General features: G+C 41.8%; 1 protein-coding gene across 1 annotated transcript in view; it reads left to right on the top strand.

Moving 5' to 3' along the window:
- ddb1 (damage-specific DNA binding protein 1) overlaps positions 1-24,019 on the top strand; it is a 58,621-nt gene extending 34,602 nt beyond the window's left edge. The window contains exons 17-27 of the mRNA XM_017414249.3: positions 136-231; positions 451-562; positions 2,596-2,719; positions 5,020-5,184; positions 5,755-5,849; positions 8,779-8,949; positions 10,473-10,582; positions 11,343-11,512; positions 18,219-18,321; positions 19,430-19,553; positions 23,301-24,019. Coding sequence (XP_017269738.1) covers positions 136-231; positions 451-562; positions 2,596-2,719; positions 5,020-5,184; positions 5,755-5,849; positions 8,779-8,949; positions 10,473-10,582; positions 11,343-11,512; positions 18,219-18,321; positions 19,430-19,553; positions 23,301-23,384 — 1,354 coding nt within the window. The 3' untranslated portion in view covers positions 23,385-24,019. The remainder of the gene's footprint in view (positions 1-135; positions 232-450; positions 563-2,595; positions 2,720-5,019; positions 5,185-5,754; positions 5,850-8,778; positions 8,950-10,472; positions 10,583-11,342; positions 11,513-18,218; positions 18,322-19,429; positions 19,554-23,300) is intronic.
- Positions 24,020-24,307: the final 288 nt, after the last annotated feature.

Below are 24,307 nucleotides of genomic sequence, written 5' to 3'. Positions count from 1 at the left end.
GTGTCAGATTTATCTCCACTGACTGCAGAAAAATGTACAATCCCTCTATTTTACTTGTCAGGCGGGGGGGAATTTTCCCATCTAGTTTAAGTATTAATGCTGCTTCTTTTTATTTTTTTTTATTTTTTTTTTTAGTCTGGCTCTGGCCAACAACAGCACCCTGACTATTGGAACCATTGATGAAATCCAGAAGCTCCACATCCGCACAGTTCCACTCTATGAGTCTCCGAGGTCAGCATATTTATTTCTATTTATTTGACAATAAACACATCTATTCTCTGCAAATATGTTACCTGTTTTTCATATTTGCAGTGAGCTATTCCTTTCGTTTTTATTGTTTTCCAACATGTAGCCTAGTTCATTTTTTTTCCACATCTCTAATGATTGTAATTCTGTTTTCTTTTTCTCCTGTTTTTCTTCCTCCCCCCACTCACTTTGACAACCAATCAGACGGATCTGTTACCAGGAGGTTTCCCAGTGTTTTGGGGTTTTGTCCAACAGGGTGGAGATTCAGGATGTGAGTGGCACCACCTCTGCCGTACGACCCAGTGCCAGCACTCAGGTACCGTAACTCACCGCTGCGCTTGGATGAAGCTGGGTTTATACTTGACGTTTTGAACACCGCGCTAGGATGCGCGCACCAACAGCGACGCAGTCATGTGCCCCCCCNCCCCCCCCCCAATTTTTGTAGTTTGGCGCAGACCGCGCTCCATTCATTCGATTTTGCTGCTCTAGCAGAGCTGGTTCGCCTGTATCAGCATTTATATGATCCCTCTGAGAGATCACAAAGATAATCAAACGGTTCAAAACTCACAGAAGGAGATTACTGCTGCCAATAAAAAGGAGTGTTTATAGATCACAGAGGGAAGAAATATTGGTCGAATTACAACTAATAATACAGTACAGCTAACTATCCTTATAATATCATTTATGAACTCAACATTTCATTTGAAGCAGATAAATTAATGAAAGTCAAACTGAATGCTTTAAGTTTGAACTTCCTCTCTGTATCACTGCCAGGAACACAACAGCTCTTCCTCCTGGATACGTGCAGCCATGTTTGGTGTGTGACAGCCGTCTGCTCTCTTTTTTACCACATTTCCACTGGTTACGTAGCGTACCGCGCACTGCACGACGCTACAAAGCGCAACTATAACTGAGCCTTAATAAGCACCCCAGGACCCCCACCCCCCACTTGGATATAATCAAGTATGCTGAATGAGATTATTTATAATATTAGACTGAAAAAAGTGTCAGGAAGATAAATGTTTTCATTGACATCAAAGCAGCTCTGCCCGGAATAAAATTTCCAGATTGACTTTTGACTGTCATCTCAGCGGCTTTCTTTTCTTTTCTTTTCTTTTAAGTTTATCAATAAAAGTCTTCGAGTTTTATTTTTATTACTCCAACGCTGAAACCCATGCAGCACCACAATAATATTCTTTGGGCAGCACTCCATAATGAAGGTCATGCCCTTAATTATAAGCAGGGATGCTTGATTGTGCGGCAGGCTCAGTAACAGCAAATGATTGCTTTAAAATGGCATTTAACTTTGTCAGGAAGATGAGTACTTATTGACAAATTGGTGCCAGAGACAGGATCGCTCCAAGCCTATTAAAATAGCATCAAACTATTAAAGTAATGCCATGCTGTGCCTCACGGTTTTGGTGTTTTACTCAGTGAAAAGGCACACTTGTAACATTTTATATAAGTCAACTAAGACATAATTTCTTAAGTTTTTAATTGGATATGCTTGATTATTTTTGTAATTATGTGGAAAAACGTGTCGGTATGGCTGTGTGGACGTCAGCAGTCAACTGCGACATATGTATGTCATTTATAGGCAAGTATCGTTTCAAAAATGAGTAATATGCTACCTGTGAATGCCCTCTTATATCTTACTTGTGTGGAATACGTTGCGGTAATCAACATTCTGCAAAAATGTCCTTGTTTTCATGACGGCGCTGCACGACATGAATACAGAGTGAGAAATCTATCCACACGTGTCTGCTCATTTACAGAAACAAGGTTTCCAGGCAGCTCCCGATAAATAAAGACAGACAGCACCATTTCTTTATGCTCCAGCAGCATCTCCAAGTGTTTGTGCCTAATTAGGCTAAATGTAGCTGCTGTTCGAGTTTAATCAAATTACAGTGAAACCTCATTATCTCTTGTTTTGAGTTTTTGACAGTAAAGACAATGAGGCTTCGGTCGCCCGACTGCGAGCAGCACAAGCAATCAGGTCACTTGGAGAGAGATTCAAAAGGTCCATTTTGTCAGGTTTACAAACGCCGCGTGTGTCGTCTGTTCAACTCGGCTCCATAGGTGTCGCAGAGAGACACGTGCGCGGCTTCTATTTGTGTTTGTGTTTACTGCCGCCGAGCCTCTTGTGTGTGATGACCAGAATGATGTTTACCTGATTTTTAAATGCTGCACATCTGCTGCTGCAGATGGTGCTGGCTGTGATGTTCCCACTGCTCATACAGAAATAGAGATTTGAATTATCTTGCCTTTTTTTTCTCTCCTTTTTCTTTCCCTGAACTATGTTGGTCTTTGTCCTCCCTTCTCTTTGTGTTCTATCTCATAAATTTGCAGGCGCTCTCCAGCAGCGTGAGCTCCAGCAAGCTGTTCCCCAGCAGCACTTCTCCACATGAGACCTCCTTTGGTGAGGAGGTGGAGGTTCACAGTCTGCTAGTCGTGGATCAACACACCTTTGAAGGTGAGACGGCTTCAAATGTTCACTTCCATTTGAAGTCAAACAGCTACTACTTTCATATGAAGCTTCTGGTGGTAAAATGGTCTCAGGCTTGGCATAATATTGTGATCTGGAGATAAATTCCCCGATCACTTTAATCAACCAAATTTGGATTTATCTGTGTCATACAATCACCGTTTTGAATTTAATTCCACATCCTGTTTCATTATTTAACCTTCAAGGTACTTCTCGCGCTTTGTGAATTTTTTAACAATGCTTTTTAAAGCGTGTCGTTAATTCCCAGAGTCTAAAGTGCCCACGGAGTCGCCGTATGAATGAACACGTTTGGCGTCCTGCAGGTTGTCTTCATGGGCGAAGCATTGTGATAGTGGCTTTTATTTTGTTATTATTTTTTTTGCTCCATTCTGTTTTGCAATGCAGATTTTAGTGTGCCAAGCTTTACTCTTAAAATTCCAGTCATTACTACACCCACACAAATTAGGGTTAGTCACATGTTAGCAATATGTAAATAAGGGGGACTGTTTTAGCACATTGTGTTCACAGCTGACAAGACTTCATTAATGCACCAGCAGATAACATCTCACACTGATACGGTGGGTGTACTGCTACCTCCGCTCGGCTTAATTAGAAAAGCAGCATAAAAACTAGTGCACAGTTTCTCTACAGGTGGAAGAGGTTAAGCAGAGTGATGGAGATTGATAAATAATATATCTGCCTATATAACACCGTTTGCTTCATTAGGTGTGGAACTAAATATTGATAGAAGGGGATCTTTTCCCCTTTGTCTCAAAAAAAAATTGGCATATTGCTGCCAACCATCAATATTTTGCTTAGGTAAAAAAGTTTAGACAGGCTAACCTGTTCCTGAGGTTATTTTATGGCTTCAGGTTCAGCCTTAAGTTAGCCACCTTAGAAAGAGAACGGTGACGACTGCATTTTTTTTTTATTCTGCTTCAGAACTGCTCTGTCATTTTTTACAATTTGGATTTTTGTACCAGTCAGTAAATAGAGGGAAATATTGCACTTTAAGTTTTAGTTAGTTTTTTTTAATTATTTCTAATCTAAAATTGTTCATTCATCAATCCATCCATCTCTACCACTTATCCGTGGTCGGGTCTCAGAGGCAACAGGTCCAAGAGACAAAAAACAACATATATCCCTTCCCCAGCGAGAGACTCCAGCTCCTCCTGAAGGATCCCAAGGTGTTCCCAGGCCAGAGAGGATACATAATCTCTCCAAGGAGTTCTGGGTCTGCCCTGAGGTCTCTTACCAACGGGACATGCCTGAAAAACCTCCAACAGGAGGCGTCCTGGAAGCATCCTAATCAGACGCCCGGACCACCTCAGCTGGCTCCTTTCAATGAGAAGGAGCAGCAGCTCTACTCCAAGTTCCCCCAGATGATGGAGCTCCTCACCTTATCTCTAAGGCTGAGCCCGGCCACCCTATGAAGGAAGCTCCTTTCAGCCGCTTGTATCCAGGATCTCGCTCTTTCGGTCATGATCCAAACCTCATGATTATAGGTGAGGGTTGGAACGTAGATGGACCAGTAAATTTAGAGTTTTGCCTTTCGACTCATCTCTTTCTTCACCACGACTGATCGAAGCAACGCCCTCATTACTGCTGACGAGGCACCGATCCATTAATACATCCCCCCCTCCATCCTACCATCCCTCATGAGCAAGACCCCCAGATACTTGAACTCTTCCACGTGAGGCAGAGATTCATTCTCGACCCGGAGGTAGCGTTCCACTCATTCCCAGTTGAGAACCATGGTCTAGTCTAATATTGTGACGTATTTAAGACTGTCATAGCAAAAATATGGAATGTCAAAATTTAAACTACATAGGAGCCCCGTTGAAAGCTGTCATCGATACTCATGTTTGCTGTACATTTTGTATGTAGATGAGGAAGCAAAGGCAGGCTGTCATATGATTTGTTTCAGTTCTGTAAACAGTTTGACCGCTTTTATTTGTGCCCATTTTCCTGTGCAGTGTGAACCGTAGCCTTGTTTCATCTTAGCCTTGTTGAGGCAGGTCCTACAATGGAGTCCTACAATGTGGCCAAGGACCCAGACTGTTATATGACTGTGTCATGGAGCCAACACCACCCCTGAATAGGACTGCAGGATTATGACCAAAATCATTTTTTGCAATTATTTTTGCTTAATATTGATTAGTTCTGAATGTGTTACCTGCCTGATTGTAGCATCTTTGAAGCATTAATACCCAGCCTAAATAGCATCGTAGAGACATGTTTTGTTGCTTTCGCAGTCTATTTCTCTAACACTTCTGTGTTTCTGTCAGTTCTTCATGCTCATCAGTTCCTTCCCAGCGAGTATGCCCTCAGCATTGTGTCATGTCGTCTGGGTAAAGACCCATCTGTGTATTTCATCGTTGGCACCGCCATGGTGTACCCAGAAGAGGCAGAGCCCAAGCAGGGACGAATTATTGTCTTCCATTACACTGACGGTCAGTAGCTTTCTCCATTTCCTTCACACTCTGCCCCAGCTGGGCTTTCTGTTTTGCTCCACGACCGTATCACGCTTCTTTCTCACCCAGCTCGTTTTTGTTTTGTTCTCTTTCTCCTTCACCCAGTTTCGTTTTCACCTCACCGCACTCTCTCGTATTTTAAGCACGGACATGTCGTCCTGCCAAAGCTCTTGTCTCCCCCCTCCCCTCCCCTCCCCCTCACTTCATCATTTTCTTATCACTTCTCATCAAACGTTCCCCCTCTCACCGGTACTGATTCCACTCCTTTTCTTTAACACACTGTCCCTCTCAAAATGCGTTGCTTGCATTTCATTTATCCCACTCCAGCTCTTCATTTTCCCCCCACTTTTATTCTCGATGCAGCACCATCTTCATTTCTATTTATCCCACATCTCTCTCTCTCTCTCTCTCTCTCTCTCTCTCTCTCTCTCTCGCTCTCTCGCTCTCGCTCTGTTTTCTCACAAGGATCTTGTAGATGCTAATTTAACTCAACATTGCACGTGTAGCACTTCGAACGTTGACTGAACCCTGACTGCATATTTCCTGTAGGTAAGCTGCAAACTGTGGCTGAGAAAGAGGTGAAAGGAGCCGTCTATTCTATGGTGGAGTTCAACGGCAAACTACTGGCCAGCATAAATAGCACAGTAAGTGGTTCTAGATGGTGTTTTCAGGGGGCATAGGAAGCTCTTTATATATTTATTGCCTGCTGCCGAAGTCAAAGGGTTAATGACATTTTTTCCCATGTGTGTGCTTGTTTGTTTGTCTGTTGTGTTAGCCAAATATCTCATGAACCACTGGATAGATTGTACTGAAACTGTCAGGAAGTATCAGTGGATGTACATTTACGACTGATTAGCTTTTGAGGTCAACCTAATTCAGGATGGCCGCCACAGCCACCGGACCTTAAAAAACACAAAAAATGAATATAACTCAGTCCGTTTTACACATATAGAGCTAAGATTTGGTGTGGTAGTAGCTGGGAGTCATCCCCATCTTCCACTCTGAGTAAAATCTGTTTTTAAAACTTTGCCATTAACTTTTTGGGGCAATTCTGTCAGCAAAATATTTCATGAACCACTGCATAGATTTTGGTGAAATGCTCAAAGTAATGCCTGGATGTACATCTACAACTGAATAACTTTCGAAGTCAACTTGATTCAGGATGGCCGCCACAGCCAGCTGACCTTAAAAACACAAAAATTAATATAATAAATATACTATAATAGAATAACTCAGTCAGTTTTACAAATATGGAGCTAAGATTCGGTGTGGTAGTAGCTGTGCATCACCACCAACACATCCCGAGCACTAGACAACACGCAACACCTTGGCTTAAAACCTTGACATTAACAGCTGATCTTAACCATGTGTGTCTATTGACAGAATATCTTGAGAACCGTGGGATTTAAAAACAAAAACTCTGACAGTAAATATGGGGTGTCGATCTACAACTCAAAAGCTTTTGGAGTCAACTTAATTCAAGATGGCTGCCCCAGCTAATTGGCTGTACCTTAGTCAGATTTTCAGCTGTTGAGCTGAAGTTTAATGTGGTAGTGGCTGAGGGTCATCGTCAGCACATACTCTGAGCGCTAACACATCTCGCAGTATCACCTGAAATCGTGCATAACATCATTTACACAGTTTCACCAAAACATCCGTAACTCCGTCTCTTCTCACCATAAGCTGACTTTAGTTTAAAACTCTGTCATGGAAGGCAGCAAGGAATGCTAGGCCTTTAATTTTCCTACTAAATTGTTCTAATAGTATTTGAACATTATTTGAAACGTGTTGCATGGGGGATAAATGGGATTGAATGGTTTGATTGTGTTTTTAACTCAAGCTCTTCATCCAGGCTTGGAAAACAGACTCAGTGTGGTGCTTCTTTTTTAACAATTGCATCCAAAATCAGAATTTACCATCTGGCCCTAATATGGAAACCAGTCTGTCTGATTTCTGCTTCTTTCGTCTCCTCATGCGCCACCAAATCTGCCAAAATTTTTTCCTGAAACCAGTCAGGCTGTTCATTTGCAAAGTTTTTGTTTTTCTACATGGGAACTATTTCTCATCTCCTTTTTGGATGCTGAACTTTAATGTACCCAGAAGAATATGTTAAAGCTCAGGACCCTGAACAGTTTATCGTTTCTTAATATTTTCCATGGCCACTCCACCTTAATTCAGTCTTTCTCACACAAGTCAGCCAACAAATAACTGTTTTTTTTTTTTGTTTGTTTAAATGTTTTTAAGAAGCATGTGATCCATCCAGTATGAAAAGCGCCGTCTCATTCAATTTATAGTTTCATATCTAAATAGATCTGTCTCACGTGGAGAAGTGTGAAATCACCTGACATCCGGTGTGAAAGAAGCCTTTCCTCGCTGCTCTGAAATATCACGCTCATCCACACCGACTTAAAGATAGATTTAAGGGATTAAAAGCGGGAAAAGGCGGCGTTATCAGGAGATATCGTGAATCAAATAGCCAGGAGTTCAGATTTCTGTAGCTTATCTAAGTGGTTCACTTTCCACTGCATTGGTTTCTTATTTTATATTTAACCTTCGCTGAAAACTTCAAATAAAAAATTACTTTGAATTTGTTGTATATTGTTGAGCTTTTATTTCTGGTTACTGCTTCAGCAGATTGGCAATAAATGACTATATATTTTTTATTATGAGGCTTAGGATTTAATTAACTTTGTCATAATAACTCAAAGATGTTATTTTTTCCCAAGAATTTTTGACATTTACAAAAGTAAAACAACCTGCTTAATTGAAGTCAGCATAGACATGTAATCTAACAACGTTCCCTTCTGAAAGTCAACTAAACGACCCGTTCTTATTGCTTTAATTCCAGTTAAGTTGTTCCTTTTTATGGGTTTGATACTGTAGTACACAGGTGTCAAACTCCGTTCCTCGGGGGCCGCTCTCCTGCGTGTTTTAGACGTGTTCCTGCTTTAAAACACCTGCTTTAAATGGATGACTTGTGGACGTGCTGCTGGAGAACATGATGGCTCGGTGAGGAGGTAATGAAACCATTTGAATCAGGTGTGTTGGAGCAGAAAAACCTAAAACTCCCAGGACGGCGGAGCCCTTGAGGCCGGGAGTTCGACACCCCTGCTGTAGTGAATATGTTATATCTACTGCGGTCGCAGCCGATTTCTAAGACGGGCAAAAAACAATTTGTCGAAGATGCAGAATTTGATAAAATTACAACAACTCATCATTCGAACGTCCATGTTTGTGATTCTTCATCACTCTGCCATCAATTGAATAACACTTAAGTCAGAGCTGTACACCTCTGCCTTTTTTTTTTTTTTTTAACATTTTTACAAAATGTCTGACAGCGCATGGTGTGAGATGGTGGGTCTAATTAGCCATTTACTGTTCATTTATGGGCTGGCAGATGGTGGATAGTTAATCAACACCTCACACTTGCTGAGAAACAGCAAAAACAAGCGTGAAGGCAGTTGTGGATGTAAGATGTCAGTTCGGTTTAACGAACACACCACAAGCTCCTTTCAGGTCATCTCGCGTTTGGCAGCTAGCATAACAAGAAGTAACGGCACACGTTGTTTTCAGGTGCGCTTGTATGAGTGGACGGCTGAGAAGGAGCTGAGGACCGAGTGTAACCACTACAACAACATCATGGCCCTTTACCTGAAGACCAAAGGAGATTTCATCCTGGTGGGAGACCTGATGAGGTCTGTCCTGCTGCTGGCGTACAAACCCATGGAGGGCAACTTTGAAGAGGTGAGATGTGAAGAAACATCTGGGGGAAATAACATGAGAATTCATAAGGGCAACAAAGTTGAGCCAGCTATACGATGTTGCTTTGAACCGAAGTCCGCAAATTAGTTTTGACTCTCAGCCAAGGCAGCTGTATTGTATATTTCAAGTTCTCTTTGCTTTGTAAATGTTTTATTCCTCTCTACCACTCATGGGCAACTCAGACTTTTTGATGTGCAGTGTTGAAACTGATTTGTGTTGAAAGGAGAAAAAAAAGAAAATGCGATCTTTTGAGCACATTTTCATTACAACGGTCAAGATAGTGTAGCGCCAAGTTATCGTGATCAAAGACACCATTATTAAGCAGCTACGCCAGAGTTTATCTCTTTACAGCGCAGCTTTTGTGCCGCTTAAACACAAAGTATCCGCTCACGAGCAAAAAGATAAAGGAGTATTCTGTCTCTTCAGAGATTTTTAACGATAAAGTGTGTCCACCGCAGGATTCCTGGGCATTTACAGAGCTCGTCTTGTGCTGAAATGAGCCGACTGCATGTCAAGATTTGAATCTTTTCTAGGCTGAAAATATTTAGTATCATTTTCAGTTTAATTGTATCAGTTTTAAATCAATCTGTGTTTTTTTTCTTGGTTTGTCTGCCTTCACGTTGAGATGTAATTAAATATAAAAAGTAACAAAGTTGAAATAAAAATAACTACAGAATATACAAGAAACGATATGTGTGGCCAACGTGCAGAAATTCCTGCTTCTCAGACCTTGTTTCTGTTGTCCTTTCATCATGGAGGGCTAGGTAATATGGCATAAGTGTCAGTACAACAAACAAACCGTTCAAAAGCAGTGGAAGCATTTTAGCGAGCGCTAATCTCAGCTGACGCTTTTTGACCGCACATCCTGCAGCTGAAAATCTTTCCAGTGAAAAAGGTGGCTTTGAGTACAGAGTAATGCACTGCAGCTTATTCTGCTAGCTGAGTAGCTCAGCATTTCTTCATTTTCACCAGTCCAGTGGATCAGCATGAAGGAACTCACCCTCAACCGTACTTTCCACTTTATAATCCTTTCAAAATAAAACACAATAGCAGAAACAGAATCAGGAGATGCTCAGTTTTTTTTTTTTTTTTTTTTTTTTTTTTTTTTTTTTTTTTTAGGGGGATGGGGTGTCAAAAGAAACACCCAAACTGGAAAGGTACCACTTTAATTAGGCTTTGAATATTCAAAAATCACTATCCTGTCCCTAGTAGAAAATGAATTTACCAAATAAACTCGAGTTTAAAAATAATCGAAGCGCACTGCGCCTGTTGAAAATGCTGTGAGTCTTACCACGTAAGGTTCACCAGCAGATGAATATTGATTGCACAGATTCAGTAACAGTCAGTGGGAGTGATGAAGCATTGGAGGGGACAGCTTGTTTGGATCAACACGTCTCCGATAACGTTGCAGATACTCAGAGGCGAGAACCGTATTGGGTTTGGTCGACAGTTTTATCTTGTTTACAACTCTCTCTCTCCCAACACGTTTCGTGTTTGTTGCTCAGATTGCTCGTGATTTTAACCCCAACTGGATGAGCGCCGTGGAAATTCTCGACGACGACAACTTCCTGGGGGCAGAGAACGCCTTTAACTTGTTTGTCTGCCAAAAGGACAGGTGAGGAAAGCATCAGATGTTGCCTTTTTTTTTTTAGATAAATGCTAATGCGTAATGACCATTTTCCCCATTCAGATTTCGTTTTTGTAATCATTTTTGTTCCTCGGAGCTCCTCCGTCCGAACTGAACTGCCAAAACTCGTTCTAAATCACCTCTAAATTTTGCCCACTCAGGCCCACACAAAGTCATTAGGATGCCGTTCCCTCTACAGCGTCCCATGATAGGTTTTAGATCAACATCATTGATATGAATGTGGCAAAGCAGCATTGCCCTTGCATTCGTTTGGGAAATTATGATTCATCTCGTAGCTGTGCTTTTAGCCACCCTACAGCTTTTTTTCTTCCCTGATAGTAATTTCACTGTTGGACAAGTGTTGACTTTAAGGATAAGGAAGAAAGATGTGTTGAGAAAGTGCTTGTGTTACACTCGTGCCTTCACTCATTATCCAACTAATACGTCAGGTTGGAGCTCTCGATGCTTTTGACCTTTATTTTTGTACCACGTCTCCGTTCCTGTTGCTCTTTTCACCGTTTCCCAACCTTTCATTCATTACCTCTCTATCATTCTCTGACCTTTTGCAGCACTTCTTGTGTCTCTGCCTCTCTTGTTTTTCATTTGATTAATCGATAGTCTTGCTCCCGACAACGTTTCAATTTTGCCTTCTGACATTGCTCTGTCTTTGCCGCGCTCTCACTCCTCTTTGTGGTTCCTCGTTTTTTTTTTTGCGTCTCTTCCCTGCCACTGCGCGTGCTGCGGCCAGTGCGGCCACCACCGACGAGGAGAGGCAGCACCTGCAGGAGGTGGGGGTGTTCCACCTCGGCGAGTTTGTGAATGTTTTCTGCCATGGCTCGCTGGTGCTGCAGAACCTCGTGGAGAGCTCCACGCCCACCCAGGGCTCCGTGCTCTTCGGCACCGTCAACGGGATGATCGGTAGGTGCACAAACAATTTCACACTTAAACACGTTTTTTTTTTTACATCTTTGTATTCTAAGACATTTGCCTTCCTGCTGATAGAAAGATGTTCTTCACTTTCACGTCTGTGTTGCCACGAACCATCACATTAGTTTAGCCTAAAGACTAAACGGAGGGGGAAACAGAAGTCTTGTCCCAGCACTTTTGAAGTTCACTAATTATCACGTTTTATCTCTACAAAAGCTGAAACATAATAATGGTAAAATGGAGTCATACAGAGATGTTTTTTTTATCTTTTGTTTCCTTTGATTGTCTGGCTGAGGCACAGATTTAAGAAATAATTTAACACCTTTTTTCAAAACCCTACATTAATTTTGGCTTTTGTTAGAATACAGAAAGAATGACACTGACTGTTTTTTATTTAAATCAAATTTTTATTATCATCCTCCTTGATTAAGTTTTTATGCAAAGTACTTTCATCTATGTATTGTGTCATCTGCAAATGTCAGCATGGCAGGATGATCTGACTTTTTTTCATCTCATCTAACAGAAGAAGGTTTGTTATATAAGACTATCTGGGAAGTCTGTAACTTTATTTTACTGGGCTGCGACTGTTGGAGACTAGTTGGCGACTCAACATTGTGAGAAAATGGGCAGATTTGCAGTTGCAGTCTCACTGAAATCTAAGATCTAAGTCATGTTTTGCCTGTCCAGGTTTTGAAAGTCGCAAATTATATTTGTGTTCATGGCTTCAAAAACTTCATTCTAGGCCATGCACATTATTTTTTTGCCCACCTCTACCCATTTTATACCTACCTTTGCTAGCTTTTTGCCTATCTTTGGCAGCAGCCCCCCACTTTTAAAATAAAAGTAGGATTTGGACCAGTTTGCAATTATCATTCATCACTGACGTGGTTAAACCGGGACGTTCTGATTTCCGTCTTAAAGAGAACTCTCCAGCAGATGTCAAAACACAACTCTGGTTCTCTGGAGTTACAGGAGCCGAATAGAGAAGAGTTTGAGATGCCTGTGACAACTCTGCGACTACTTTGGAAGTAAACTCGTTGCACTTTTTGTTCACAATTAAAGCAACACGGCTGCAAGCTTCGGCGCCTCGCGTAATGAAAATCAAGAACCCCCACAAACGTTTCAAAACCTTTTGGAGACTCTTCGATTGCTGTTCGCCAGCTAGTCGCCAACCTTTGCAGCCCAGTGAACCACTGTACCGGCTTAATCAGCTCGTCTTAGTACTGTAACTGCAGCCATTTATTGATAAAAGTCGATCCCCACAATAAAACAAAAGTCGTATTCTCTCAGCTAACATCTGTCGAACCTTGTGAAAATCAAACTGCTCTGCAGACAAAATAAACGTGAACAATGTTGCATTGTGTAGCTCAGCAAACAAACATATTAACATACAACATATTTACTGATGTGTACTTATTGTAAGACTTCTGCAGAAACGTTGACGTTTCTCTGGCTGATGCTGATCTCCAGAAATCACGGCAGCTGATGGCCAGTTTCCTGAAAAGAACTTGCACAATTAAAACACATATATAAAAGAGCATTCTCGCTAAAAAATACTAATGGTGGGCGGGTTGGAGCTGCTGCTGCGTCTTCAGTTTCCTACTCAGTAATTCACTAAGTATGTACAGATATGGCCAACAGCCGAATTTTTTAAAGTGGTCGGTTAAATAATTGATCTGTCTCTGTATACAGTGAACCAAACAAGCCCTCCTAACCCTGTCCTGGAGTGATTTTTACATAGTGTTATGGCTTTGAGCGTTCCCGGGGTCATTTTGAATAACTCCCCTATGTGCGTTTAGTGTGACGAATAACGTATGCCTCAGAATTGTCTCGTATACCATTTTGTACTAAATCACCGGTCGGGGGAAACGGAGTGGGGAGATCTTTTCACCGGCCCTGCGCTCACACACACAGGAGTCCTCTGATCTCACAGACTTTGAAGTTAGTGGCCATTATCAGTAGCCGTATTGCTGTAAAATGGGTCATTGCTGATTATTCCCCATTTAGAATCCCCCATGTGCTCATCGCACAAACCACATGTCATCAAAGCATCACACCCCTTTATCGTAACGCCAGCCCTGGCTCACACACACAGCATTTCGGCTGAGCAATTAGCTCCATTACTGGCTCGGAGGTGGGTCAACCTCAATCCTCTAGAACTTACTCAGAGGAAGACGGTATTTGCAACAAAAAGCACATCGATCCTTCTTTAAGCCTGGAGTGTGAAAGCACCTATTGTTGCCAGCCGTTTAGGATGGTTATATCAGCTAACCCCATTTGCAACTTTTGCTCAGATAAGTCCTCAGAACTAACCTAATGCTAAAACCGGTGGAGCGTGGCATCAGCAAGCTTCGTGAGGTGTTGGTGGTGAGAGTCTGTCAAATCTACAGCAGCTGTTTTTCCTCGTTTTAGCCGTTGTGTCCATAGGCAAGACACTTCACCCGCCTTCTCTACTGGTGGTGGTCAGAGAGCTCGGTGGCACCGATGTGATGGCAGCCTCACTTCTGTCAGTCTGCCCCAGGGCAGCTGTGGCTACAGTGTAGCTTACCACCATCAGTGTGTGGATGAGTGGATGAATGGGTGAATGTAGTGTAAAATGCTTTGGGGACCTTGGACTTCTCAGGGATAGGCAACCCCTGAGTGCCACTATCCTGCAGGTTTTCCTTGTTTCCCTGCTCCAACACACCTGATTCAGTGGTTAAATCACCTCTTCATGTTCTGCAGAAGCCTGTTAATCACCCATTGATTCAAATCAGGTGTGTTGGAGCAGAGAAACAAGTAAAACATGCAGGATGGTGGCACTCGAGGACCAGGGTTGCCCACCCCTGGTAAAGCAGACCATTTTTAAGGTTTGACCAACATGGCTTCCTTTTCAACATAAGATGATCTAAGCCATGAAATGCAGTGGGCAATATGCATTCTGGGCCTGTATTTGCAACGTGAATTAGGGTTTACTCAAAAATCTTACAAGAAAGTAAAGTTTCCTTAGACGTTTTTTAATTTACCTTCTTTTTTTTTCTTCTTTTTTTTTACCCAACTCCTATAGGTGTCCTCCCATAAATTCAGCCGCTGATTTATTGTCATATCCGTTGTCTGCTCGTTCCTGCCTTGATCCAGTGGAGATGAGCAGGATTTAGTTTGCAGTGCTATAAACTCCGGAGCTTTATGTCTTTTCAGAACCTTTGCCCGTGCTGCTCAGTATAAATCCCCGACATCCTCTGAACAGTTCTGTTTTGCTGGAAAATGTTTCTCAGTGACAACATAAAACCCACTCAGAATCTTTCCTAGCAAATACTTAAATAACTCTTGGATTCGATGTGAAAATCCACTGAAAAGGCTCCCAGAAAATTGACATTCAGTCAGTGAATAATTGGAATTGACATTTCCCTCCTTCTTTAAAAAAAAAAGGAAAATGAGCTTGAATGCAGTAAGAGCTCCGACCAAATAGAAAGCACACAAAGATCCGTCACATCTGTTTCGTCAAAGCTAACATTTACATTCCAGACAATAACATAAAACGGAAGGCAATCACATTTTCACCCCTCATTACTCTGATTCAAACCAGTAACTTTCAGGCAGGCAAGTAATGATGGCTGAGATGAAAACAAGGAGCGCTCATCATTTGGACTCAGCACTCCCGGAGCTCCCGACGCAACGGCACATTATTTCACCTCAGCACTTTCTGTGATCCTTTTTAAAAGGTGTCAGAGGAAAGTTTCGCAGGAAATGAGACCCGCAGTCGTATTTCCCTGCGAAAAAAAAGTTTCCACGAGCAGCTCGTAAACCCGAAATGAGCTTCAGCGTGTAATGAAGACAAATAACCACTGCCGGGCTTATCGCTCTGCGAGACGCTGCAGTGCATGTTTCCAGGAAGAAGCTGCAAGACGGCGAGATTAATCTGCCGTCCCCCCCTGCAAAAAAAAAACAAAACAACAATAACCGGCAAGTGGACAAATGAGCTGTTTTTAGACATTCCCAACTGAAATTGATCACTATCAGCATTAACAGGGCAGAGCCGGAGTCTGTTTTCTAAGAAAATGCCAACTCGTGTTACATTATCTTATCTGAAGGCGAAGTTTTATTATTTTTCTGCAATCGGGCCAGTGGACAGAAATGGGCTCAGCGACTGATCACTTAAGGTTTAGGATTGACACCATCAATTTGTTTGGTCTTTTTATCTAAATTATTTATTCCTTTTTGTTCGTCGAAACATCATCACAAACGTAATTATCAGCTGCTGGCAACAAGCAAAAGGCGAGCAATAAAGTGTCTGTGTCTGTGTGCACGACCTGTGTTAGCAAAATATCTGGTGATGCCAAGACTTGGTCTGGTGGTGGCTGAGAGTCGTCCTCAACACACAGTCCAAGCGCTAACAAGTTAGTTAGTTAACAAGTTGCCAAAAGCTATTGGAGTCAACTCTGCCTGTCTGTTAGGAAAATATCTCCTGATCCACTGGATGGATTTTATTGAAACGTTCATAAAGTAATCGATGGGTGTCCATCTGCAACTGATTAATGTTTGAAGTCGATCCAATTTAAAATGGCCACCACAGCCAACTGACCTCAGAAAACACAATTGTGGCTATAATGTAGTCAGTTTTTGTTTGTTTTTTTTTACAAATATTGAGCTAAAATTTCATAATAGCTGAGATGATCTACAATGCATACTCACTACACACTGTGCAAGAGATCTGCTTAACATTTTAGGATTCATTTTAGAGTCATCCCTGTTTGTCTGTTAGTAATGTTTCTCAGGCAGCACTGAATGGATTGTGTAATTGTAATGAAGCTTTCAGAAAGTTAGCATTGGATCCGTCCATCCGTCTGTTTATGAATTTACTACCGCTTATCCGTGATCGGGTCGGAGAGGAAACATGTCCAGCAGGGAAACCCAGACCCCCCCCCCTACAGCAACACTCCCCAGCTACTCCTGGGGGATCCCAAGGTGTTCACAAGCCAGAGAAATATTTAATTCCTTCNCCCCCCCACAGGGAGTTCTGAGTCTGCCCCGAGGGTCTCTTCTCAGTGGGACATGACAAGAAAACCTCCAAAGGGAGGCGTCCAGGAGGCATCCTAATCAGATGCCCGAACCACCTCAGCGGGCTCCTTTTGATGAGAACTCTGAGCTCATCCCCACCGGATGATGGAGCTCCTCACCTTATCTCTAAGGCTGAGCCCAGCCACCCTGGAGGATGATTGGGTCTAAACCTACAGTTGATTGACTTTTAGAGCCAGCTCAGTTCAAGATGGTCGACCTTTGCCAACACTAAAATGGCTATAACTCTGCCAGTTTTAAAGATATTGAGCCAAGATTTGATTCAGTCTTAGCTCAAAGTCATTCTCAACACGTCCTCTAAGCACGAGCTCTTGCAATATCGCGTGAGATTACATAAGTTGTTATTTTCAAGGTTGGCGTAAAACGATTTCTCAACACAAGGCGACTGCTAGACCTTTAACTGGGTTCCAGCTTCTAAATGTATTTAAGGTAGGATTTTGTTTTTTAAAATTGCTTTATTTGCTAGGTAATCAATTCCTTGTTTTTTATTTTATTGCAAAACAAGGTAACTTCTACGTATTGGGATCTTGTTACCTCAACTTCCAGGCAAAAGATTGATGTTTCCTTCGATCGTCTGCTGGGATGCATGAAGATAAGCAGCTGTTGGTGTTAACTCCCCACTCGCGTGTCATTAAAGGGTTTAATGACGATGTAATTATGGGAGTCCCGAGCCTCTAATGAATACGAGTGATGTGGAAAGCTCTTCTCATCACTTCACACGAATGAAAGTTGTTGTTTTTTTTTTCCCTTTTTTGTGTGTGTCCATTGCGATGCAGCTTTACCTTAAATAATAGTCTACACTTTCTTCTTCGGCCAAGTGTGTAAAAAGTTTTAGTTTTTAGTTGAACTTATAATTGGAGAGAGTAGCCTTGGCCAAAAAACTAAATTAATGAGCGGAGTAAAATAAATATTACAACAAGGAAATCATTACAATGAGCTGTTAGATTAAATCAATTTTTGCTCATAAAAACATGAATTGGACAAGTAGCAGATCAACATGTGTATTGCACAGGAACAGATATATTTGTGTCATTTAATAGACCGAATTATTGACTCGACAAGTAGATTAATTTATGGTTAATTGGTTGTTGCAGCTCTGCTGTTTCTCGGTTTATGTCAAAATAAATTCATAGCCTCGTGTGCAGAAAAACCAAACTCTGCACCACAAATTAGTGGAAGGAGTGTTTTTGTTTGTTTGAGCTTTCACTTTCCGTGTTTTTGTACATCATTTTGCTCCCCCCAGAGCATTCAGATTTATGCGCCAAATGTTATGGAATATTAATTTCTACCACCAAATAAGCACACGGTCCTCTCAGGAAAAACTGTGTGGTTGTAAGATTTTTTTTTACAAATCCGCTGAAAACGAGGGACATGTCTTAAATTATAGAGCAATAAAACTACTGCTTTTTTACTTTCAGCTCACATGTATAAAACTTACATTTGGAGGACAGCAGTCAGACTTATGACCTTATAATTTATTAATTAGAAAGTTCTTTATGTTTGGAATAAATCGAGTCCAGAAGTTATTCTGGTTCCGTAGTATTTCTGACAAATTAAACAGATTTATCATCTACTATTGTGAGGTGCAGATGTTTTAAAGCTGGAAAATCATTGTGTGTGTGTGTGTTTGTGTGTGTTTTAGGTCTGGTGACGTCCCTGTCCGAGGGCTGGTACAGCCTCCTGCTCGACCTACAGAACCGCCTCACCAAGGTCATCAAGAGCGTGGGGAAGATCGAGCACAGCTTATATCCTTTGTAAACTCACACGTACGCCCGCCGCCCCTGACGGCGAATCTGGCGACCCGCGCCGACAGGTGCGGCTGTCTTGTCGGCGGCAAACCCCCGATAACGTGACGAAGCAGTAATGGTGTCCTTAATTGGCTTCGAAGCCGCTTGATAAATATTTCATCGCCGAGTCATTTGTAAGCATTCTGCTGTGCGATCCCGTTGTTGAATTTGTCACGGAGCTGAACTATTAGTGGCCGTTTCTGCTTCGTCTTCCGGGTGGAATATCGTTGAGCCTCACGTCGTTTTACTTTTCTAGCAGAGAAAGGTGCTGCGTGCATGGAGGGCAGCTATCTATAAAGAGGTGCTCGGAGTGTTTTTGTGAATGAGCAACAGATTGTGAAGGGCTTTGTTGGACCGAGATCAAAACGGAAGAAAATTATTAAACGCCTTTTTGATTGATCGATTCATTAACATGAAAAAGGAACAAATTGATCTCGTACAAAGCTTTGTTTTCTCGACTGACACTTTGAACACAGTTCTTTGAACACTTTATACCGAAGCTTTGATTGGTGAGCAGATTGATCTGTTCCTTTGTCGTGTTTGCTGCTGTTTGGTCCAAGCTAAAAATAATTGATTAATTGTTCAAGTTGTTTTTAGCTGCAGGACAAATCCGGTGGTTTGTTGCTCTGCTGTTGGTTACCTGATAAGAAAGCTGCTAAAAATTATAATAATTTAAAAAAAGGAATAAATATTTCTAATGCAAACCCAACAGTAGATTAAAGTCTATTTTTTTTTTCTTAATCAGAAGAATTAAGGGTGATCGCATCTGCAACTTTTTGTTTTTTCATATTAAAATGCATTTAAAATTGTAATCATTATGTTTCACAGTCAAAGCCCGTTAAGCCTGATGCTTACACTGGTCTTCCTTTTAAAAAAAACAAGGGATTACCAGCGCCATACTGATTACCAGCTGTCTGCTCTTGAAACATTTCGTCACATCAAGTTGGATATTTGTTGACTCTGCCTGAGGGAAACTTTACAGTGTTGTACCCGAGGGGCCACCCTCAGGCAGAGTAACTGCCTCGTAGAGATTTTTTTTTTTTTTTTTTCCTTGACAGCGCAACACCTGGAGGTCCTTCCACACGGAGCGTAAGACAGAGCAGGCCACGGGATTCATCGATGGGGACCTGATTGAAAGCTTCCTGGATCTCAGCCGAGCAAAGATGCAGGAGGTCGTCAGCACTCTGCAGGTAGGAGCTCCTGTTCATGTTGAAAGTCTCTCCGTTCAGAGGAAGACAGCTGATCTGTTCCCTCCGGTAAATCGTATCGTTTACCGGTCTCAGTCAGATTAAAACGTTTGTTTCTCAAAGGCTTTTTATAACGTCTTTTTTGAGGCTTTTAGCTGTTTTCCTCACTTGTAAATGCTTAAATATTCTTTGATTTCTCTGCTGTTTAATCCCATGACAGATGTTTTCCACCTTTCAGATCCAGTAATTGAAACAGCAAATTGAGGATATTTGATTTACATGCATTGCTACGCCCCATCTAGGGGTGGCCAGAACATAACATGAAGGTGATCCGTCTTCTGCACAACTCAAGCAGCCACAGAGACAGATTGATGATTTTTATAAAATGAAGTGATTTATTTACAGGTGTTTTGTAACTTACACTTTGGAGTTTTGCCAACAACAAGGTGAGCCCAGGCTAAATTAACAAACTAAACCAGAACTATTTTGATATTATTCCACTTAACTATGTTCAAAAATACAAATAAACAAAAAAGAGATTTCTTTTTCTTCCTCAGCTAACAAAACCGTGAGAAAAAGATCTTCAAATTAATGACAGCGGACTACTACAAACCCCTCACAAGCTATTTTCTAACTAGCTAGTTGGCTGATGTGGCACAGCAGATCAGATGTGGCTGGATGGGATGTGCAGAGGATTGATCACCTTCATGTTATGTCTTGGCCACCTCTAGTGGGGGCTTAACAAGAATTGGGGGCTCGTCCGGGATATGAATCCGGCACCCATAGTGATACTCCTAGACTCAGACTTCTTTACAGTAATATTTCAAAACATAACTTACCACTTATTTTTTACTTGTGAAGCAGGACAGTCACCCTGTTAGTGGTGTTTTTGTTTATACAAATAAACAAAAGACAGATCTCTGTTTCTTCCTGAACTAACTAAAACTTGAGAAAAGGATCTTAAAATAAATGGCAGCCCACTACTACAAAACCCCTAACAATCTATTTACAAACTAACTCGTTGGCAGCCGTGGCACAGCGGGTCAGATGTGGCTGGTTGGGATGTGCAGAGGACGGATCACCGTTGTGTTGTGTTATGGGCTTATCATGAATTGGGGGCTCGTCCGGGGTATGAACCCGGCACCCATAGAGAGAATCATACTCCTAGACTCATTTCTTCTTCAGAATAAACTATCAAAGAACAATTTCCCAGTTTGTCAAGCAGGACAGTCACCCTGTCGGTGGGGGTGTTATAATATTCAAGACACGCTGTCAGTCTCGAAGTCCAGACTTTTTCAAATCGTAACAAAGAACGAATCTCAGATCGTCATTGGGCTGTTGCCTTTAGATTTCACATTACAGTGTTACCTGCATTGTTTAGCTTAGAAAGGAGAGATTTCATTTGGTTTTAACATTTTGCATAGGGTTTATGAGTGTCTTATTCAGTTCCCTCAGCACATTTTTGCCTGTAATATTAGAAGTTTTAATGTTTTTTGTCAAAATGTGTGGAAGCCCCTAAAATAAAGTGCCACAGCCAAATCTCAAACATACCCTTTCGCTAAATTTTATCCAGCTAGTTTATTTCTCCTTTTTATGTGACTTGGCAGATCAGAAAAACGGCTGAACGTGGACGTCCACATCTAAGTTTGATTGTAGTCATTTGTGAAATAGAATAGATTTAAACAAGCCACTGTGTTGTCTCCAGTGTGTTTAGATGTGTCAGTGAGTCACACAATTTATCTTTTCATTTATGCCAAGTTTTTGTTCTCGTGTTGTGCTCTTAAACTTTATATGAAAACAAAAGACAAAGTTTGAAGGACGTCATTTTTAGTTCCAGCTATTGACATATCATATGGCTGATATGAACTCTTGATTGAATCCTGACAGCCACGATCTGTTCGCCCAGTCTTACAACTCATGAGAGAAAACAGCTTAGATCAGACTGAGAGAAAATTTCCCAGTAATTTCCTTTTTTTTTTAACTCACCTTCCGAGAACTTCTGTGACTCAGATTCCCCTCGGAGAAACTGTCTCCTCGGTTTTTCTGCTGTATTATGAATCAGGAACTGAGCTGAACTTGGTCACCAGTGTTCTTTGGGTTCTGATAAATAATTCAGCCAAGCTTTTTTTTTTTTTTTTTCCAACAACTTCATTATATCTCAAGTTGGAACAACCACAAAGACAGGATATGTGGGTTTGCAAAGAGTCCCTTTAAGTCTTAAGAACCTTTCCAACAACACAGAGAGCTGTGGCTGTCGGAGGCCAGTTTTCAGCTCAAAATTGCGACAAAATGGATGAATTTTCAGTTCCCTTCTCACTGAATTTTGAGTGAGCAGCGAACTGCTCTTTGTTTTGGGGGGGTGGCTCAGGACTTGCAAAACTGCATTCCAGGCCGTGCACATTATTTCATTGCCCACCTCGTACCCACCCCTGCGTTTGTAATTTAATCCACAGGAGTCCACTTTTGAAATGAAGATGGGCAGATTAGGACAAGTTTTTAACAAAGATATTGTAAATGGCCTGCACTTGTACAGCTCTTTATCTAGTCTAAGGACCCCAGAGTGTTTCACACTACAGTCAGTCATTCACTCATTCATCCACTCATCCACACACTGATGGTGGTAATCTACATTGTAGCCACAGCTGCCCTGGAGCAGGCTGACAGAAGTGAGGCTGCCATCACACCAGCACCACCCTCTGACCATCACCAGTAGGCAAGGCAGGCAAGGATTTTATTTTAACGCAGTGAGATGGGCGGAGCGGGGGTTTGATCCAGCAACCCACCGGTTACAGGACGAACCCCTACCTCCTGAGCCTATGCTGCCCCACGGACATGGGGCTATAGCCTCGGATGTTTTCTGTCACAAGGAGAGCTCCCGTGTGAAAATACAGCTCCAGTGTCCATTTATGGAAACTAAAAAGGATTCGAGATGGGATCAGGAAGCCTACGACAACTGTACTTTAAGACAAAATTTGTTGCACAAATATGTTTAAAATTCAAGTCACATATATTTTGAGACATTTTGGAAACCCCTCTCACGATTGTCGTCACTAATAGTCACAGCTGAGTGCGATGTAGGCCTTAGGTTAGTACAGTTGGGTTTCTTTTGCTGAAACAAAAATCTTCTTTGACGAATTGGGTTTTAATGACTTTCACGTATCAGCAGAGCTCCAACAGAAACATCTGCTGAGAACAACTAGGACTGCAGCGTCACCTTGGTGTTTTTCCAAACACAACGTTGAGCTTCAAAAGACCCTGCTCCTGTCGTCTTTGAATGCGAACCAGAAATTTCAGTCCCTTTACGGCAGACACATACCAATACTCTGTCTCAGCTTTTTTGCATTCAAAACATTCTCTCTTAATTCAGTCTGTTCTACGTTTTTGGTCTGAAGAACAACCGATAAAAACAGATTCAGATGATTTCTTTTCCAGGACATTGCTGTTCAAAGCCAAGGTTTTGTTAAACTGGAACATTAGGAGTATCACACACTGCATGCTGAAAACATGCGTATCGATATATGAGGTTTATATTTATCTAATTATTTAAAAATTAGGACACAACCTTATTTTAGGAATTTTAAGGCAGATTTTCAAGTTGCTGTCAAATGTTTGTTTTAATCTGAATAGGAGTGTCTTTTTTTTAATGGTGATCTGTTTTTACTTGTGCCTGCATCTGTTTTGTTGTTATCTCATCACCTCAGTGGGGTTCTCAGCAGAGGAGGCTCATGGCTTGATGTCGTTCAATTCCAGGTCGATGACGGCAGCGGCATGAAGCGTGAAGCCACAGTGGACGAGGTGATTAAGATTGTGGAGGAGCTGACGAGGATCCACTAGTTCACCAGTCCTCCCCCCTCCTCCACACTGAGCGAGAGGACAGCCCCAAAGGGAGGAAAGGGTGGGGTGGGGGGGAACAACACATTGGGATTTGCAAATGTGTAAATAGTTCTAAAGCTCGTGTTCATGTTCGTCCTTCAGAGCTGAGTGGGACATCCACTTAGGGTCCTGGAGGTGCTACAGGATGAGCGAAGCACTCTGAGCCTCCAGGCCAAGTGTAACCCGTTCGGACGACAGAAAGACCAAAGTTTAAAAAAAAAAAAACCTGGTCTGAGTGTGTTTCAGTGTGTGTGTGTGTGTGTGTGTGTGAGCATGTGCGATCGGGTGGAGCGGCGTGTCGTCACAAAATTTAAAGAAGAATGATTTGTTTGGTTTTTTTGGTTTTGGTTTCCCCCCCACACACAGCTAAACTATTCTCTGCCATGTTTGTTGACAGTTTCAGGAAAAAAAAAAATTGAAGGTTTGCCGGTCCTCGGCACCACGCGGTGTAAATCCGACCGGTTTTGAGGTTATTCCTGAAGTCTGGAGTAAAAACGCTGTACAAGAGACAAAAAGAAGAAAACAATAGATTTATAGCTATTTTGTCTGTGACGTTTTCTTTGTTTTATTCGAATAAACTTTGCTTTAGTACTGTTCTGAGTGTCTGATTCCGACTTTCATTCCCCTCAGAACGAGGATCTCCGTGTCTGCTCTGATCGGAGAGCATCGTTTCTTTTGTTTTTAGCGCTCATCAGTCGGTCAGTTGTTCTGCCCTTCAAAGGAACTCTCACTGACAATTTAGGAACTAAAAAATAAAAAAATGTACATTTTTCTCCTAAATTCCACTTATCCTTTGAGTTATTTACACCATTTTTAACTGAAGTGTTTTGGTTTTTTTCCCACCTGGATTTAACGGACTCTGGTAAAGACTTTCATTGTGTGTT

The sequence above is a fragment of the Kryptolebias marmoratus genome, linkage group LG15, assembly GCF_001649575.2.
Source record: "Kryptolebias marmoratus isolate JLee-2015 linkage group LG15, ASM164957v2, whole genome shotgun sequence".
Taxonomy (NCBI): domain Eukaryota; kingdom Metazoa; phylum Chordata; class Actinopteri; order Cyprinodontiformes; family Rivulidae; genus Kryptolebias; species Kryptolebias marmoratus.
Note: the sequence above shows the minus strand (reverse complement) of the source record. Positions and strands in the feature narration are given on the sequence as shown.